Source organism: Leptosomus discolor, chromosome 3 (genome assembly GCF_034619465.1).
Source record: "Leptosomus discolor isolate bLepDis1 chromosome 3, bLepDis1.hap2, whole genome shotgun sequence".
Lineage (NCBI taxonomy): Eukaryota > Metazoa > Chordata > Aves > Leptosomiformes > Leptosomidae > Leptosomus > Leptosomus discolor.
In genome coordinates, this window is record NC_141393.1 from 83912144 (window position 1) to 83931341 (window position 19198).

Consider the following 19198-nt stretch of genomic DNA (forward strand, 5'->3'; position numbering starts at 1 on the left):
TAGCCATTTTTTCTGATGAGAACTGTTCATTGTACAGTTGAGGAAATATATGAAATAAGGCCTGTGGCTTGATTGCTAGTGGTTAGACATGTATTCAATCTTTGCCCTAATGGAAAAGATTTGCAGTGAACTGCAAACTGATGCAGAATATCTCTCCTGCTTTTGCAAGTCTTGTCAGGAATAGTAAGGTACAGTAAATTTGTCCCACAGGATTTTAGAGCCTACGCCTTGTATATAATACAATGTAGGCCTAGAAAAAAAAATGGTGCAGCCATATTTACAAATTTAGTTCACAAACTGCTGCAGTAAAATGGCTGGAAAGTGTTTATTTCTCTCTCTCTCTCTTTTTTTTTTATTTTTATTTTTTTCACAATTTTGTTAAATTCAGCAGCAGAAGATATCTTAAAATACCTTGTTGGTATTTCTTTTCTTTGTAACAAATAATTCATTTTAGTATACTCTGTGTATATACAAAGTTTTTGTTTTATAAAAATTCACAGAACTGCGAGGTCCAGTCATCCCCGTTCCTGGAGAACCACAGGGTCAACAGAATCGTCTCTTCAAGCAGGTACGAGGGAGCCGGCACGGGGCCAATTAAGTCCTTTCAACACTTGTTCGTGGCCTTTAATATTTCTCTGCTACGCTATTAAAGGCTCGTCACGAGTTGCATTTGTCCTTCTCGAACATCCCCTTCTGGAATACATCCTTCCTTGTTAATGGGAATGATATAGCCGTCGCTGTTCCCCCTGCTGATTTGATAGTACATCTGAAGCTGGTGGCCAGCTCCCAGGTTTGGCATGCTCTTGCAGTAAATGTCCTCGTTTTCGCTCCTCCTGGAGGGAGAGAGATCTTCCTCAGCGTCCGGGCTGCTCTCGGGGTACGGAGAGTCTCTGAGGTTGGGCATGCTCGTGTAAAGAGAGTCTCTGTTGGGGGACTGGAGGTGGTCGTCCGCCTCGGCCGTCAGCTGTGAGACGTAGCTGTCGGTTCCCTCGGTCTTCACTTTCTTCTGGGGCTGGTACAGAAGGGAGTGAGTCCGCTGAGGAATGAGCGGGGCCTCGAGCTCCTTGTGGTGGAGCTCCAGCCCCGGGGTGTCGCTGTGCATCAAAGACGAGGCGTCGGCCACGATGGCGTCATCTTCGCTACTGCTCCCGCCGATGACAGCTTTGGCCGGCAGCGCCCGCTCCAGGTTGTGGTTCTTGCTGCCGCCCCGCAGGTTGTTGTGCACTAGTTCCGAAATGATCATTTTCTCGAAAGCGGTGTCGTTCAGGCTTAGTCCACAGTCCACCACTTGCACGCCGTCGTTGTAGTCGCCGTTGCGCAATGAGTAGCTGTTGTTGAAATTACCATTTAGCGGTAGAGTATCCATGGCACTTGTATCCCTGGCATTGTTCAGTGAATGTCCTGAAACGGGAAAGGACAGCGCTGGTTACTGCCTGAGGGGCTTGCTAGCACGTCATTAACTTTTTGTTTGCTTGTTTTAACGACATTCTTTAATGTAGTTCAGGACAAAGTTGTACTTGGAAGTAAGACTTGAGAAAAGGTAGGCTATCGAACATTCCCAAATGCAAACAGGTGCACACCGTATAGGAAAGAGGCATTTTGAAAACAGCAACGTCTGTTTCCTGTGGGGAATCGCGGCCTTTTTTTTTTCAGATTTCTGAATTTGGCGTCAATTCTGTGACTCTTCCACAAGGAACTGTTCACTCCATGCCCTTGCATATGTAATGCAAAGCAATTCATTGGGAAACATCTATGTTTTGAAGTACACCACCATGATTTAGAAAAAGAAAATCAACAGAATTTGTCCTAAACGACACTAAATTAAAAAGGAATTAGATCACAGACATAACTGAAGGTAAATGTACAACATAAACCCACGTAACTGGCAAGCAACTACTTTAACGACACTGCTAACATTTTTTTCCTTTTTTCTTTTTTTTTTTTTTTGAGATGAAGTAAAGAAAAGAATGAAAAAAAATGGATAAATACAAAGAATTCATGTTAAACGAGGACAGCCATCTTTCACACTACAGGGACCAGGGCCCACAAGCACCATCCAACAACACGATAGACAGCAGGTGGAATGACTCACTTTGGACAACTCACATCATGTCTGTCTGCTCAGGCTATCTGGCCTAAGAGTAGCTGATATATAAAAGAAAGTAAAATGATTTATTGTAACATGATGAAGAATTACTGAGCTTCTCAGCAACTTAGTCAGAGCAAGGGTTCAGCAAATTAGATTACTAAGCAATAACAGCTTTTCTTTTCCCACTTAATGTAATTTTTTTTTAATTTTTCTTTTTTTTTTTTTTTTTTTTTGCACTAATATTCCGCCTGCCAACAACGGCCCCAGGCTTCTAAAGGTCAAGGTTTGCCTGCAGTCTGCATCAGTCACAGTGACAGCGCTGAATGAACCAGAATAGTTAATTACCAGTTAGGCCCAGCGTTACCATGGGCATGGAAGTCAAACGCAGCAATGTTAGGAATTTCTGTAAGTATGGGTCACAGAAATTAAACCAAAGAATAAATATTAGTTGTGGAATGGGAAGGGGAAATCAGCCATGGCTGATATCTCACAGCTGCTGGAGGAATGACAGATCGGGTAAGTCTGCTGGAAACATGAAAAGAAGTTTGGGGGGGGGGGGTGGGGAATGAAGTCTTGTGATGATTAAGGTCTTTATGCTTTTGGGGTCGGCTTTTTTTTTCTTTTTTTGGTAACACGATAAAGAAAAGGTTTTCCTACAGACACGAAGACATGTAAACTATGACAGCACAGTGCTTCCCAAGCAAAGGAAAAAGAAAAAAGAAAAAAAAAAACAACCCAAACAACTTTGAAAGAAATCAAACAGTCTGAACCATGGCAAGTCAGATGGTTAGAGCATTCCTAGAAAATCACTTTATCTACAGGTATGTCTGGAAGTAAAGAAAGAATGGAGTGACTTTACTGAAATGAGACTGACCACTGTGAGGCTGCTGCATTATATGCAAGGCTTGGAGGAGCGTCAGAAAAAAAGTTGTTTTGGAAAAGATTATACGTTTTCCCAGTTGGGGCTTTTTTTCATAATTAAAGCTGCAGCTTATCCTAGAAAATTCAATCTTCTCTGGAAATATTGTTTTCAATTAAAAAGTAATTGCATTTTCTCACGAAAAGACTTTTGTCTTCAACTTTACAAAATAGAGTAATAATTTCCAAATAAATTCCAAGCAATTTGCAAATCCTTTTGTGTTCGTGTTATTGTGAACTCCTCTCCATGTGTACTGATTTAAACAGCGATGAGGGTTGTTTGAAAGGTCTCTTTAAGCTTTGATTAAACAACTTTGTAGTTTTGCAATTTCATGTATGTTCCAAGATTTTTCTTGCAATGGATTTAGCTGCGCAGAACATATGGCATTTATAAAAGCAGACAACACATGGACCACATGCTGGCATTCATTTCCCTCACGAAAGTGATTTAATTCTATAATTTTAATTCTCTTTTCTTCTGCTAAACAGATACCAAAAAATATAGCTGATAATCCGAAATGAGTTTTCTATGATATACTGCAGAGTTAAGCGTGCTAGAATATATTCAAATTGGTTTGATGAAGCAAATTTTGTTGCCCATGATCAGGTAATTCATTTGAAATCTTTCCATAGCCTGTAGCAAGATTACTGTGGGAATGCGAAAACGTACGAAAATCGTTCAGCATTTCTGCTTGACGCTGCTTTGGTTTCCAAACAGCAAATTACTTCAGCATCGTGCAACTTCTGGTACCAATCGGGTTTGCTACAGACCTCATGTTGCTTCCCAAAAAGCAGGATGCAAGTACTTTTTGAATGCGGAAACGTTTCGTTTGCAAATTGTGAACCACTTGCCCGCTGAGTCTACTTCATGACCGCTAGTTATGTTTTAATTGTGCCCATTAAAAATCATGCTGAAAAAATTTACATTTGATAGGCAAAGTTAAGTTTTACTCCCATACTTGTCTCTCTGTAGGTTGCTAGAGGAAAGCATAAGGAAAGTAAGAAAACAAGAGAATGAAAATAGAAACTACAGTTCAGTTAAAAAGGAAACTTGAAATAAAAACTGGAAACAAGGTTTTATGAGCTCTTTATCACAGATTTATCGTCCCAGTTATACTAAAGTGATCTTATGACTCATCAAACAGTAACTGCTGGGTATTTACTGACGAATTGCACCGCAGTTAAGGAAGGCAACACGACAACGTAACAAGGAAACGTCAGGTTAAGTGACGACACCCTTTATTCCTGCAGGACTAAACTGTTCTAACTGTTCACCTCCAGATTTCCCTATGGGGAGATGCTCTACCATAAAGCTGCACTATACTATAGTGGAGATCTGTTTGCCGCCGGATACAAGGTTCTACACTGGGGTATCCCAAAGGGGTCGAGATGCCTTGTGCTCCTTTAGGATCTAATCTGTTCCATAAGCAGGTTTTTCTCAGCAAGCTTTAGAGTCGACCTTATATTGCATAGACATGATACCTCTAAGTGATATCTATCTTGAAGATGGGCTCTCGGACCATGGGGTGTCAGTCCTGTAATAGTATATTAAGATTTATGCCACCTGTGTTAAAAACATGGATAATTATTGGTAAATGCTGTTATGGCAAAGGCATTACTATAATATAGTGCAGTTTTACAAGCTGACATTGGCAGTACTGCATTTCTCGACCTGACAGCGGTTCAGACCGTAGGGCCAGGGTAACGCAACTCGAGCTGCTATCTGGGGAAAAGACGGGATTTGGAGCGAGCCGAGAGAAGCGGGGTTTATTCAGGAAGTAGAAGCACACCTGGTGAGTTAAACACAGGAGCTGAAGGGGCATTACATACAACTGTTTCAGCGAGCAATGTGTTATAGGGGTTGTTAGTGCCGTGTGGTCGAAGAAGAGGGTTTGTTAGTAGGTAATTGCCAGTCATTCCTAAAGCAAAAGAAACAGAAAAAAATGTCAGTTCTTTAATTTTAGGCTGACAGTTTCAATAAAGAGTATTTTTTTTATTCATCACGAATACGTGCAGGACTTGTCAAATGTAATGCAGCTGAAAATTTCTGAGTGCATCGGAGCTACGGATTTGAAAAGGGAGCAGGGAAGCACAGTTGGGTTCCCGTAACTCACCGGTGCCGTCCAAATCCCCCAAGTAAACATCTGGTGAGAGTGACATTTGCTGGTGTACACACCACCACCGGTACCCAAGAACAGCAGTTAAACGTGTAGGGACCGAGGCCCTACATCGAGCTATTAAAACTTTAAAAATGATTGTCTGGAACCCTTCTGTCCAGAACGGAGAGAACCAAATTTCTCGAATGGAAAGGGATTGAAAAAGCCTCTTCCGACAGGCTCAGAGCTGTTATTCACTTTATTAAAACCACACGGACAGCGGAAGGGAACGGCTGTTTTCAAACAGACAGTGGATGACGAACTGCAAGCAGCGTATCTTAGTATATGCAAAAGTATGCATGCTGAGGGGAAAGCAAAATATTTGCTCTAAGAAATCAGAACATTCACATTTTCTCCTGGGACATTCATGCTGCAAATTTATCTGCCAGGCTTTAAAAAAGAACTCCTTGAATGACAAATTTTCTTTAAACAATCAGTTTACAAACAATGTAAGACGAAGCAAAATACAACATGAACAGATTTTTTTTTTTTTTTTTCCAAAACCCCGTTTCACATGTTAATGCAACACCATTTAAACAACCCTCGGAATAATTAGAAAAAAAAAAATCAGTGTCTTTTGAGAAATTATTTAAAAGTCAATTCACCTCTGATTTCTAGCTACTAGAAGCAAAACGGGTTGGAATTATGGCAAGAAGAAAACCACCCACATAAAATGCTGTGATCTGAAACTCACTTTAAACATTTCATTAAGGTAAAATTCCTCTTTCTTTTCTATGGGGTTGCACAGCAGCATATCAGGATCGGTGTGTTACAGACCCAAGGACAACTACAGAGCCAGCTCTATTTTTGTAGCATGGGTATTTTTGTTTGGCAAGGAAAAGGCAGTATATATTCCAAATAGTAACGCTTTTGTACTATCACAGGCACTTCGTAGCAGAAATGAGCAGAAAATTCCAAGATTCAGAGAATCATTGCCCGTAATGCTCATCTTATTTGGAAGTTTGCACCGGTCAACAACTAAAAAAGGTTTTATCACAGCTTTTTCAGCTGTAATGTACTCATTACTAGAAATACTAACTGAAATACATCCTGCTTGGCGGGGTTTTTTTTCAGTGTGCTATGTTTAATCTTGGCTGGAATTATTACCTGTAATTTCTAGTTAAGAAAATTTTTTTTCCAAGCCAAAATTTTTTTTGCCACCTTTAAAAGCTTGAGTTCTATTTTAAAGGAAAAATGACACTTGCCTTTAATTACTGAACTACCCTTACACGTACGTATCGCTGAGACAGCGACAGCATTACCAACTAAATAAAGGTGGGATCAGTTTTTCCCATCATGGCAGAACACCTCCAGTGCCTTGAGACCGGAGCTCCGAAACAGGGAGAAGCTTCCAAGACCCCCGTTCAGCTCTGAGTCAGCTGGGGGTGCAGCACGGTTAGAGCAAACCTCAGAGACACCGAATTAGGGTGAAATCCCAGACTTTTATCCATCGTGTGTTTATGGGATTTTAACAAGCAGGAATGTACTTCTTTCTTGAGCATGAAAAACATACGTTTTCCACTTAGGAGAAGTTACTTAATTTTGATTTTGCCAGAGGAACATACGAGATTCAGACGGGGGGAGCAGTGAGACACACACGTCCTGCCCACTTTCTGCAAGCCAAATAGCAGAAACAGAATCAGGCTCTCCGAAACCTTTTCTGGTGCAGAATACCCCGCTTTCTACTTCCAAAAGGAGCGTGAGTTGAGTACGTGTCCCTTCTAGCAGCTCTTGAAAAGAAACGAGGGAGGAAAATTTGCTCGCTGTGGTGGCTGAGGGCTTCACAGCGGCCCTGAGTGGTGCATTTTCTGCTCGAAACGTTCTGATCTGAGCGGGCACTGGCCGGAAGGAGATGAGGGCTACGCGTTCTCCTGCTGGAGGGCTGGGTGGAAGAACGGGCTTTGAACCTGGCTGGCACAGAGCAGCCTTCCCTCCGCCGCTAGCTCAAGCTGCCTTAAAAACACACGGCGGGAGGGGAGGAAGGGAGGGAGGTTCTGTCTCGGTTATACCCTTGTCTTCTAACCGGAGATGAGAATGAGGTTACAGATTGCCAAGCCTGTTTGAGCCGAGAAATTTGGAGTTTTGGCTTCTCGGTGCCTGAAAATCTGGATTCTATCCCGTGTGACAGATATGATGCTCTTTGAAATAGAAAAGATAAATGCTTTACAGACATCTTTTGCATAGAAATGATATCAATTAGATTTCACTGGGAAAATTTCTGCAGCTAAAAATCATAGTCAAATCTGCATTAAAATGTTACTGTACTCATATTTCTGTTTCAGATTTAACCTATAAAGGTTAGGAAAGATTTAAAATCATGATCTTGCTTTTAAGTTAAATTATTGATGAAACTTCTTTAAATACATTCCCATGAATGGAGGAATTCAACTTCTATAGCAAGGGGCCAGTTGAGGGAACACGGTTTTAAAATGGGCTGGTGGATGACTTTAAAACTCTGCTTTTAGAGAACATTTGTTCCAGAATTTTATTTTTTTTCCAAAACATTCTTTTTAATTCTTCTGTGTTAAATGATATAAGATCTCTATAAAATTTAAGGCTTCTAAAACCGAAATGTTCCCAGTGACTGACCTTGATTAAGTGTTGAAGTGCTGTTGATGTCACCTGAGATAAAAGACGATTCAGATTGTTTTCTCACAGTATCATTCCACATCCTCCTTATACGACTCTGTTAACACAAAGCAGTGGGACAGAAGCACAGTAAGTTACAAAAATGTTTTTTCCTACTTCTGTGCTGTTATGTGGAGTATTTGTGTTTATTTTGGCCTAAAGCAAGCCATTCTTCTAGCACACAGTGAAACTCTTCTTATTAAAACTCTTAATTTATTAAATTTCATTTAGATGAAACACGATGGTATAAAGTTCCTATAAGCCAGCCCCTAACTACAAGAAAAATAAGGTGTTTGCATTAGACCAAAGTAAAAGGAAATGTTTAAAAAGAAATAAATTCTACTATGCAGAAGTACGTATTTGCCATCTAAATTATAATAATGAGGAGACAATTAGTGCTCCTGATTGTAACACATCTCAGTAGGCTTTCTTATAAATAAGGTTAATTAAGAGATGCTGTCAAAATCTTTGTTACCTGAGTGCCAGAGGAATAGCGAGCACTCGTTCTTGTCGTTGATGCCTTCACCGAGCTGTGGGGACTCTCAGTTGGCAGCCCACCACAGCAGTAGGAATGTCGGAAGCATTTGCCATATTCCTTACGTACCTACGGGGGGAAAGAAAGATTTCTTAGCGCAAAAACCCACTGGCACAAACACGAACCTTGCATTGAAACCACTCACACACTTCTCAAGCAAACAGGTAATTCTTGTCTGTTGGCCAGCAGCAAAATCGGGTGTTTTTTCCCGACTTAGCGGCAGCATTATCAAGTATCCCAGATTTCCGGACAAATTACTTCCAAGGTATGCACGTGCTTCATTTACATGCGCCTGAATAATCATTACTGAGTTATTGATGGGATTATTTTTGTTTTGTCTTCATATTGTAGATGAATATAGTGAAGTTCACCTGAATTGAATGCTGGCTGAAAATAGTCCTTTCTATACGAACTTTTGGGGCAAAACCCACAGAAAGCCTCTCTTTCCAACCACAGAATGCCTATTTTCCCAGCCCAGCACGCCCAAGGGCTGAGGTACCGAGCCTCTGCCCACTGCGTCAGCCCTTCCAAGGGCACCAACCCCGCCGTCACTGCCCAGGCCCAGCCCGTTCCTCGGCGTCGCTCCCCGAGCTGCCACCTCGCACGGTCACGCCGCTGCGGGGCTGGCACGACGCTCTCCCACGCCACGGCCCCGCTCCAGGCGGGGGGAGGCACCCCCCGGGCTGCCAGCGCCAAACTCTGAACCGTAAAGGCTGGGAAATGAAGCGCCTTTCACTTTTAGAACCAAACCACAAAATCCTCATTGCTGCCTCTGCAGAACCTAGAAGCGTGGATGTCCCCACGTAGGTGAGATTTGGGTCTGACAGAGCAACACAACGACTTCATGGCTCCAGCAATTGGGCTGCATTCATTCACCTTCTGCTTCCAGTGACCGACTGGAAACTTCAGTTTTCTGATTCAACGTCAACGTTTTGTCATGAAAGCCATCGGGATTAATCTACAGAGCAGCTAATTCTCCCCTATTCGGTGGCTGCCCCACCGACTGTGACTTTCAGGGAGGAGAAGAGTGCGCAGACATCGCGGCAGCACGACAGCAGGGCGGAAGGACGCACTGGGCAGCATTTGTAAAGGTGCGTTAAGTCTGAATTTGTCAATCTTCCCCCAGACACTTGGGAATCTAAGTGTCTCTTCCACATCAGTGAGACGCCTAAGTTTCTGGGAAAAGTGGGATTTCAGCTAATCTGGAAATTCCGCTTGGCCTATGAATATACAGGACAGAAAGAAAGTTCTGTGTGTATAAAAAGGGGAGAGGGGAAAAGGCAAAAAGGTCACGGTGTGGATGTACACATGCCACGTGCTGTTTTCAGTATTACAAGAATTTTACCCACAGAATACGTACGGTGGATGTTTCTATAAACCACAAGGGTGAAGAAAATTTCTGGAATAGTTAGTGCCTTCACTTCAAGCTAGGGACAATAAGTCATGTTTTTATGAAAGCACATGGGGCACATTTTAAGTGAACCCCCATCTGTATCATCACAGAAGACACATTAAAAAAAACGAAAACAGAAATGCACGGACATAGAATTACAACCTTTACCTCTGTAGTCTGAAAAATGTTAAGTCTCTATATATCATCACTAGATGGTATTACACTGAAGAAAATACATTCTTTCACACTAGTGGATATTAAAGGCTCCAAACCACTACGCAGCAGAGACAATAGCAATCAAAACTGTATTTTTACCCAAATACCACCCTCCCGGGCTGGTTTTGCCTAATGCCTATATTGCAGTGAATGTACATTATCTGTCAGTACTGTGCATTCCACTGTCATTATTTCTAAATTATAGCTTGTTGGAAACTGATGGAAGCAACAGCACTATCATCTTGTCAGAACTGGAAACATAATAGTTTTCACTTTCACAATTCTATTTCTCTGTTCAATTTAGTGACCAACTAGTAATAACAGAATAAAAAGAGTACATTAGCTATGCAGACAGAGGATAGGATGATATCCAGTCAAAGGCACTGAAACTTAAAAATCTTAAATGGCAGCTTTAATATTCTTTCAGGTATAAATCTTATTGCTCTAGGTTATGCTTTTTCACACTTGACTGGTATTTTAATACTGCTTTTTGCTGACTCCACTTAATATAAAAACAATGCACAGCTGTAAAAAGAAATAAAAAAGGAATCTGCTTTTGATTTTCGAGTCCAATACAAGTGGTAGAAAGGGCAACATTATATGAAGCCCTAATCTAGAAATTATTTGCATTTTGAGAAGGCTTGCGTTTTCTTCCCCCTCTCCTTTTCTTAGGCTCAATCTGCTCTCCAAGTGGGCTTTTGTTCTCTCAAAATGAGGAGTGCCGCGTGCGTCTGGGTAAAATTCTGTCTGTCTACCAGATCTTTTCCTAAAACGTGGCTGAATGCCCTTGCCTACGCCAAATTTAGAGACGCCGATACCGTTAGAGCTGGTACAGTTCAGAACACAGAAGAACGCAATTTTCGTACTTAGAGAGGAACGCTTCATCCAATGGTCTCAAACCACTTTATAAATATCAGTTAATTATGTCTCTGGTGAGCTAATTATAATGGGAGTTAATAATTGCTAGGTCTCCAGCCTAAAACTGGTAAAAATATTTAGAATCTAAATATTGCAAATTGGGTATTTCCAAACGTAGGATGTATTACATCTGACGTTAAGTTTTTTCGGGCGGGATTTGTTGACGTTTACCCTTCCTCTCAACGCCGGTGACATCTGCCATGCCTTCTAACACAGCCTACCGTGTTGTCCTCCACTGAAGAACCTCTCGGGCATCCTTGGAAGCAGCCTCCAGCCCCAGCCTGGGGCAGAGAAGGGGCGCAGGGAACCCAAAGAGAAGCCCACCCAGCTGCACCCTTCCCTTCCTCCTCTCCTAACCGCTCCTCTCTCCCCTGCGAGCTGCCTCTCTCCCCAGCAGACCTGCTCCTTCGCGACCCGCCTGCTCCCGTCGGAGCACATCCCACTCGGGAGGGAAGGCTCTTGCCAGGGGATTCCAGTTTTTCCAGTTAAGAGCACGAAGCTGTGGGATTGCTGGGGGAGGCAAACGCTTGGGAGAGAGCGGTCACGCCGGTGTCTTTGGAAAACTTCCCTCGTTAGTGTCTGGCTAGTGTTAATGACGAGTTGTTTTCTAAGGTGTGTCGAAGTCCGTAATAAAACTCATTTTTATGTCTCAGTTCTGCAACGAGCCAGCACTGGCGGTACAACCCCTGGCCTGTCACCTGCAGCTTTCTGTGGCAGCTTCACGGGACCTCAGGAGAGGTCCTCTGCCTTGGTCCGAGAAAGGGGGAGAGCTTCCAGGCTGAGATGGGCTGATATTGGAAATGCCGCTTTGTTCGCAGTGCTGCTGCAGCGGCAGGATTTGTTCCATGCACACGTAAAGGACTTTTGGCTGTAAGTCCAGACTAAGAGGTACCACGTCACCAATGCCAAACGGCACGTTTTCTGCAGCAGTTTTCTTCCCAAAGCCTCAAAACTTTGCAAGTCCAGGCTGGAAATGCTGCATCCGCTTTAAAGCCACCCAGGCCACAGAGCAGTTACGTGACTCCCACAGACACACAGAGCAAGAATTGCTTTTGGATCCCCGTCAAACTACATCAAAATACTCCAGTTCTTGACACTGCTATTTTTTTCTCTATTTTTTTAAGAAATACGTGAGGCATTTTTAAGGAGTTAGGGAACACGCATCTGTGTTTTCAGAAACTTACTTTCTTTTGAAGGGCACAATGAAAGATGAAAATAAACATTCCTTGGAAAGCATTAAATACTGTGAAGAGATACGTCATCACGACAGTCCCCTCATTGATAAACAGCAGGCCAAATGACCATGTTAGGCCAAGGAGACACAGGAGAGCAAATGCACCCAGGACCCAGGATCTGGAAAAGAAAACCCAGTTTAGTAACGTTGCTTACGAGAAGGCATGTCGTCAAACCCAATATTAACATTTCAGTTCCTGCAGTTGACTTTTACTAGGTTCATATTCAAATGTAAAAATTCCTTGGGTTTAACCTTTTATCTATTAAAGGAAGAACAATTCCATTTAGTACTCTTAGTCTCCAGTGAAAACAGCAAGAGTAGATATATGACCTTTTCCTTTCTCAAGAACTGCAAAGGATGTCAAAACTATTTTGAAATGCAGAAGCCTAGCGCAAGCCCCAGCTACTCCACTGCTTTATCTGCTTTTAGAAAAGAGATTGATAAATCTGGCTTAGCCACTAATCACACCATAGATTTTAAACAGTGGTGCTGCCATATGACACCAAATAATGTAACACAAATGCACAAAGGTTAAACAGCAGATTAAAAGCCTAGAGCCCAAATCTTTAATGCTCCGATAAACTCAGCTAAACCGAAGCTAGATGATCTAACCTCCGCGTGAAGCAACCCTGCTGAAATGTGACAAAAACATGGGTATTGCTCTACAGAATAGTCTAAAAAAGATTCCATCATGAACAGGTTAAGGAAAAGGAGTTGTAGAGAACGGCACAGAATGAAAGGGAAAGGGAATTTAGTCAGTGAATTCCACATCTAACTAATGATCTTACTTGATAAATGGCTTATTATCTTCATAGCTAGAAAGCATTATAAGCAGAAAAGAGAAACAAAATTATTAGACAGAATTGAAACAGAAATTAATAAAAGCATTTTTAATCGTCTATAAAAATCAGTCAAAATTAGGAAATTCAAAATGCAGAGGCAAGCAATTTAAAATTATAAAGGCATATAATAGTTAAAAATTCTTTAGCAAATCAGGTATCTCAAAACTAGTTAATTAAAATTAAGGGAAATCCACAATATTGACCGAGTTTGTAAAGTTAAAAATCATGCTAGAAATTTGTTAATGTAGGGTTCTATCTTACCCAGGTAAGTCCGTATTATAGTAGCCATCACAAACACGGTAATTACTGGTGTGGATGAGAAGACAGAAAGAGGAAAAGGAAGAAAAGAGAGAGATGCTAAAGATTAGCTCTCTCTCTCGTCATGCAACATGCAATGAAGCTGGTACTGCCCTGTCTAGAACAGCTACTTCACAACGTTAGCCCTTCTGAGCGTCTCCCTTCGCCATTTGCAACATTCAAAGCAAATCTGTACGACCCTTTCACATCCAACCCTCAGTGCTAGAAAGCTGCACCGTCCCTTCAGTGTCGTTAACAAACACCTTCGGTACAAGGCAAAGCTATGCAGAACCCAGTAAAAACTATCTAAAGAAGCAAGAGCTGCCCAAGCCTTGTTAATTATAGGACACTTATATTACTCTGCAAAAGGGATACTGCAGTACAGCACCATGATAAAGTAAACACTTGTTAAATTAGCATGAAAACAGCAGATAATCTTCAAGTTAACAATAATAATAGAGTCAATTCTCCTGGGAGAACAGGATTACGAGTAGAAACTGCTCAGAATCCCTAAATCAAAAAGTCATTTAACAAAACAAACTTAATATAATCATATCAGCCATGCAAACAGGAACATCATTTTTGAACTGCATTTTAAATGCAAATGAAATTACTACAGTGCTGTGGCATTTCCGTGAAACAGTTTCTTGGCACTAGTTCCAGGCTGAAATTATCTAATTTTGACCGGCGCTTGTGACATTACAGCAACAATGTGACGAAAGCAGGACTGGCTCTGTTTGCTTCTAATTGACATCTGCAGTTGCTGGGAGACAATGGCATGTGCTCCTAATGGAGAGTAGCTTTCAATCAGTTCAGCAATCAGAAAATAATCATAGTTCTCATACTTGAACACAAAGCACTTACTTAATGTTTTCCAACCTGCTAGAGTCTGGTTTCAGAGTGTTTGAGTGCTTCACCATTTTGCACAATGTGATCACCAGGAAGATAAGATTCAGCTGTCAAAACAGATAAGATTGAAATTAAACTACTTCCAGTAATAGGGTGAATAATGACGATGTTACAGACTAAACAAAAACCCCGTCGTTTATTTTCAAATAGGCAGCGAAACTGGGTAACTACATCAGACAGTCTGTAAAAGGTGATGGCAAATAGGGACGAGGGGGAAAAACAGGCTGCAAGTCCTCGTTTCACTTCATTCTCCAGATCCACCACATCGTCACGAACCACCAGATTTAGCTCATGTCCAACACTCGCCATTGTCAGTCCGGCTCCGTCCTCCAGCACGTCGGGCTCGGTCCCTGCTCACCTTCGCCCGTCACTTCTGGCCCTGTTCCCCACCTCACCGACTTCCCCCGAGAACGATGGTTACCCCTGTGCTGTACTACACTAGTTGACTTTTTATCACCCCATCCTACTTCTGGAATGTTTTTTCACCTTTGCTGGTTTCTCCCTTTCTTTTTTTTTTTTTTTTTGTTCATTCCCTTTTGTTCTCACAAATCCCACTGGGGTCTTGAAAACCGCTTAAACGCGACTGAAGAAAAATAAAGAGAGACAAAGAAAAAGAAGCACAGAGACGTAGCAAACGCATCAAAACTTAACAGCGCCACAGACACACGCCGGTGGTGCACCCTCCTACTGCCCCCTTTCCCTTTGTAGTCTGGAAGCTGTCGAAGCGAGACTGCCTGCCACCTGACGGAAAGGACCACGCTGCCTTATCCCCGTTGAGCTGTTCACGCAGCTAACACCGGGGAAGGGACCGAAGGGAGTTTTTTACGGGTTTCCCATCGTGAAACAGAATCACCGCCATCAAAGACAGGAGGTGCCTTTCTCCTCCTGATTTCAAAGCACGCGACGAGCACAGGTAGGCCAAACACAAGGCTGCCTGCAGAAGGCGGGTTGAAAAGCGGTATACAGCTGATTTGAGTCATTCGTGCGCGCTGCCCTGTGGCATGCAGACACTTCAAATGAAATCACACGCTTGGAAATGGTAAGAGCAACGTCCTTTCAGGGAGAAGACACACGTCCTTATCTACTAGTGCAGTGGTCCACGAGAAATGGCTGAACCAACAGCTAAGAGGAGACGGGAGAATACACTTGGACATCCTTCTAGGACGTCTATTAGACAGATTAAAACCCCACCCTTACGTATCTTCTATATATCTGCAACTGGTTACTGATGGAGAATGATGGAGCCGGCTCTCTCATTCTGGCGAACCTTTGGTTTGAGACAGAATCAAAATCCTCACGATTTCTGTAACATGGGGGACACCAGATCACACCAGACGTGCTCCTACAGCTCTGCCACAACGGTCAGAACCATCACTCAAAGCCTGACAAAAAGCAGGCCGTGACAACCTCGAAAAGACGAGTATTTTGAAGACTGTTAATAAAGACATGTATTATAGAAATAATTCCTACTGCTAAGGGCAATCAAGTTATCACTGCTGCTGCTGCCTCGAAATGAGGATGGGCACTATGACCTATAATGCAGTTCTCAACACCAGAACAGTGTTTGGCAGCTTTTGACCTCATCAATCCCGATTCAAAGTAAAACATTTTTACAATTGTATCTTGAGATTAATACAAAAAGTGTGTATGACACAAATAACAAAAAATAAGTTTTTATAATTCATTTCTGTCTGTGTTTCAAAACAGACAGAAAATACTTGACCTTTAAGCGGAGGTATGTACACGGCGGAGGTTGAGCATGATTTCCATGGCTGCAAAACGCAACAGGAATGTCAGGTTCTCATGACCCGGCTGATTACCTTTTGTGATTCTTACAGGTGATGACTAACCAGTTGAGAAACACTTCACTGTATCATTGTGATCATTTTGTTCCCCTTATCTAGGCTTCCACTGTACTGTGTAAGTTCCTCGGGTGAGAAAACAAGTTGCTTCTTTCCCTGTCCTTGGCACCAGACAGAGGACGGGGTCTCTGGGCCTGACCGGACCCCCAATCCCACCCTTCGCAGGCAGACTTTCTTCTTCTGTATTTGAAAAGGTTCCTTGCACGTTTTGGTAGCTGACATAACACGAACTTCCCTCATCTGCTTAAAAAAATGTAACTTCAATTTACTTTTTGTGAAAACAAACAGATTAAGAGCTAAGAGACATGCCCCATGCCAATCCTAACACGTAAATCAACTCTGGCTGCAAGCTATGCAACTGGGAGTGCACAATCCAGTTCAGAATGGTATTTACAGCACAGCTGGAAGCTAATCCTTGCCTAAGTAGCTACCCTGGAGTATCCTGTATTGTGCTAGCAACACCGCTCTTGGATCAAAACTCATAGGTATGGCTTAGTCCATAAATGACTGCCTTATGAAACGGGAGGGTTTTATCCTCTGATTTATCCACGACTGAAGTGCTGGTTTGACATATGAAAAACAAAAGCTTGTATTTACATCCTGAGGCTCCTCCGGTGACGTGCAAGCAGACACGGCCCTACCCCAGAGCCCGAGCCAAGCTCCAGCGTGTTAAGCAGGTTTTATGGAGATGCTCAGCTCCATCTGTACGTATGTCCTTGCTGGACTGGGGAATAACTGTACGTAGCAGCTTCTAATTAGACACTTTAATTCTGATTTAGGTACAGGCCCGCAAAAGCAGCCCACCGAAGTAACAGCGCTGTATCGCACTAGCTGGAAAAGTCCTTCCAAGAAAAAAAAAGAACAAAAAAATCAAAACGCTGTACTTTGAAGACAAAGTAACTATGACAACAGAGCATATGACACTTGTTTCTCCATCGCTGCGAAAATACCGCTTCGGTTTCAGTTTCAGCAGTCCAACGACCACGGTTGGCCACTCGCTCGAACACGGTGGCATCTCCGTCACGCGTGGCGTCACCAGCAAAACCCTTACAAGCACTGTAACCAAACCTTTCTACAGATTCGCTTTGGGCTCCCTTACCGCTGTTCGTCGAGAAATGGATGGTTTTGGAGGAACTCGTGAGTTAAAGACTTAGGGGCATCCTGCCGTTTTATTGTGCAAGACACTAAGCAGTGAGGGAAGGGAACCTTTGGAGAAGAAGTGCTCTTAGAAGGAATGGCTGAACTACTGTTCTTGGTGAGAAATACGTGGTGGGAGAAGGAAATACACGTGGTGCTCTTACATTCATCTGTACCAGCTTCGTGTCAGGAAAGCTCTTGCAGCCCTGGTCTGATCTCAGAGCTGAGACCGTTTTGAGCAGGAGGTTGGACCACAGACCTCCTGAAGTCACAGAACCATGGAATAGCTTGGGCTGAGAAGGGACCTTTCAAGGCCATCTAGTCCAAGGCCCTGCAGTGAGCAGGGACATCTTTAGCTGGACCAGGTTGCTCAGAGCTCCATCCAACCTGACCTGGAGCGTTTCCAGGGATGGGGCTTCTGCCACCTGTGCCAGAGCGGAGTCCCTTCCAACCTGAACTGTTCCATGACCGTATGAGGACTGAGCTGTTACTGATCTGAGCAAACGCATCTGTTGATGCTCTCCAAGCTCGACAGATGGTCCAGGCAGGACACCTTTGTTTAAGAAGAACGTCCACGACAAACACGCCGTACTCTGGGGTCACATAAAGGCCCACGTGAACGGCAAGAAGGCCTTCTGAAAGCAACTTGTAAGAGAAAAAACGGGCCTGTGACATTGATGACTTTCTCATCACTTCATATAACGTAAGGGGTAGTGACTGGCTGGGCCTCATCCTGACAGCTGGGCTGCATCCACCCTAGATGAACCCAAACCTGCACCTGAACAGTACCGCTCTCCTTCAAGGATATAAACAATACAAATGCATCGTGTAAAAACACACACACAGCCACAGTGTATACAACTCAGTCGGGAAATTTTACCCTTGATAAAGTCAGTAAAATCTCCTTCATGCTTCTGAAAATCAGACCAACACTCTTTCGGAGGCTAAAAATAGGAATTGAAATTCTGGTCAGACATCAGGTTTGGATTTGAAGATCCTGCTGTGATACTGAGAGCGACAAAAACCACAGCTACAGTGGGTGCGGCGATAATGGGGGAGCTCCTGAAACATTAACTGATAAACAATTAGCAAAAACTAGTATTTCATTAATGTTTATACTAGGCTTTTGCTGTAATTTCTAAAATACATTATCTGCTATAAGAGATAGGATATTGGACTACATAGAGAACTAGCTTAATCTATACTCTGATTTTATAAATGTATGTGAAAGTAAAAAAAAAGTAATTAGAGCACCTTTGAAAATACTAGTTCCTACTCATCTCTTAATATGAAAAGAGTAATTGGATAGAACAGAGCGAAAGGAAGACAATTAGATATATATGAAGAAATCAAAATTTAACTACTACAAAATATGAAATTTGAAGAATTGTTATGGTAATAATCAAGTGCAGCACCCTGGAAGAAGATCACGCTTCGTTCATAGCCAACGTACAGAGGGCCATTTCTGGTTTGGAAATCAGATGGTACTGGACATGAAAATGGTATAAGCAGGAATTTTGTTTTTCTGGCACCTGAAACCTAGTAATTTTGAGAGGGGGAGTGTCTTCAAGCCAAATTAACTTTTGAAAAAAGTGGATGTAACAACCTGCACAGAAGACTAATGGATGGGAATGAGTTGCAGGTACAAGGAATCAGTAGCCCAGTAAAGCTAGATTTTGCAATAATTGTGATAAATTTCCCCCCGTGAGCAATACATAAATGCCATTTATCAAGTGTCTCCTACACAAAGCTGTATGCACGTTACTTGTATGCACAAGCTCACAAATACAGACCATTTCCACACGCGGAGCTCGATTACGCGTGCATCTGTAGGTACTCGCCCACTGATTTTGGTGAAGCAACGCCTCGACCCCAGTGAAAACAGAAACCATCTTTCCTATGTTAACGGCACAGGACATCCCAGGAATTTTGGCTTAAACAACCTTTGGTAGCCTAATACATTGGCTCCACCTGCGAGAAGCCAGCTCCAGTAGTTTTGGCTGACTGGAAGTCAAACCAACGTCCCCCATTCCTCGGGCATGAATGAATGTGGAGCTACACAGA

General features: G+C 42.6%; 1 protein-coding gene across 5 annotated transcripts in view; it reads right to left on the reverse strand.

Annotated features, from left to right (window-relative positions):
• Positions 1-646: 646 nt before the first annotated feature.
• The window catches only part of ADGRL2 (adhesion G protein-coupled receptor L2), a 124907-nt gene continuing 106355 nt past the window's right edge, over positions 647-19198 (reverse strand). For 2 of the 5 annotated variants that reach the window (XM_086462884.1, XM_086462883.1), the window contains 9 exons: positions 14091-14182; positions 13191-13235; positions 12876-12902; positions 12038-12206; positions 8267-8395; positions 7753-7849; positions 4798-4926; positions 3967-3984; positions 647-1401 (listed from right to left, as the gene is read on the reverse strand). In XM_086462884.1, coding sequence (XP_086319010.1) covers positions 647-1401; positions 3967-3984; positions 4798-4926; positions 7753-7849; positions 8267-8395; positions 12038-12206; positions 12876-12902; positions 13191-13235; positions 14091-14182 — 1461 coding nt within the window. The remainder of the gene's footprint in view (positions 1402-3966; positions 3985-4797; positions 4927-7752; positions 7850-8266; positions 8396-12037; positions 12207-12875; positions 12903-13190; positions 13236-14090; positions 14183-19198) is intronic. The other 3 variants (XM_086462885.1, XM_086462886.1, XM_086462887.1) reach the window with 3 other exon arrangements.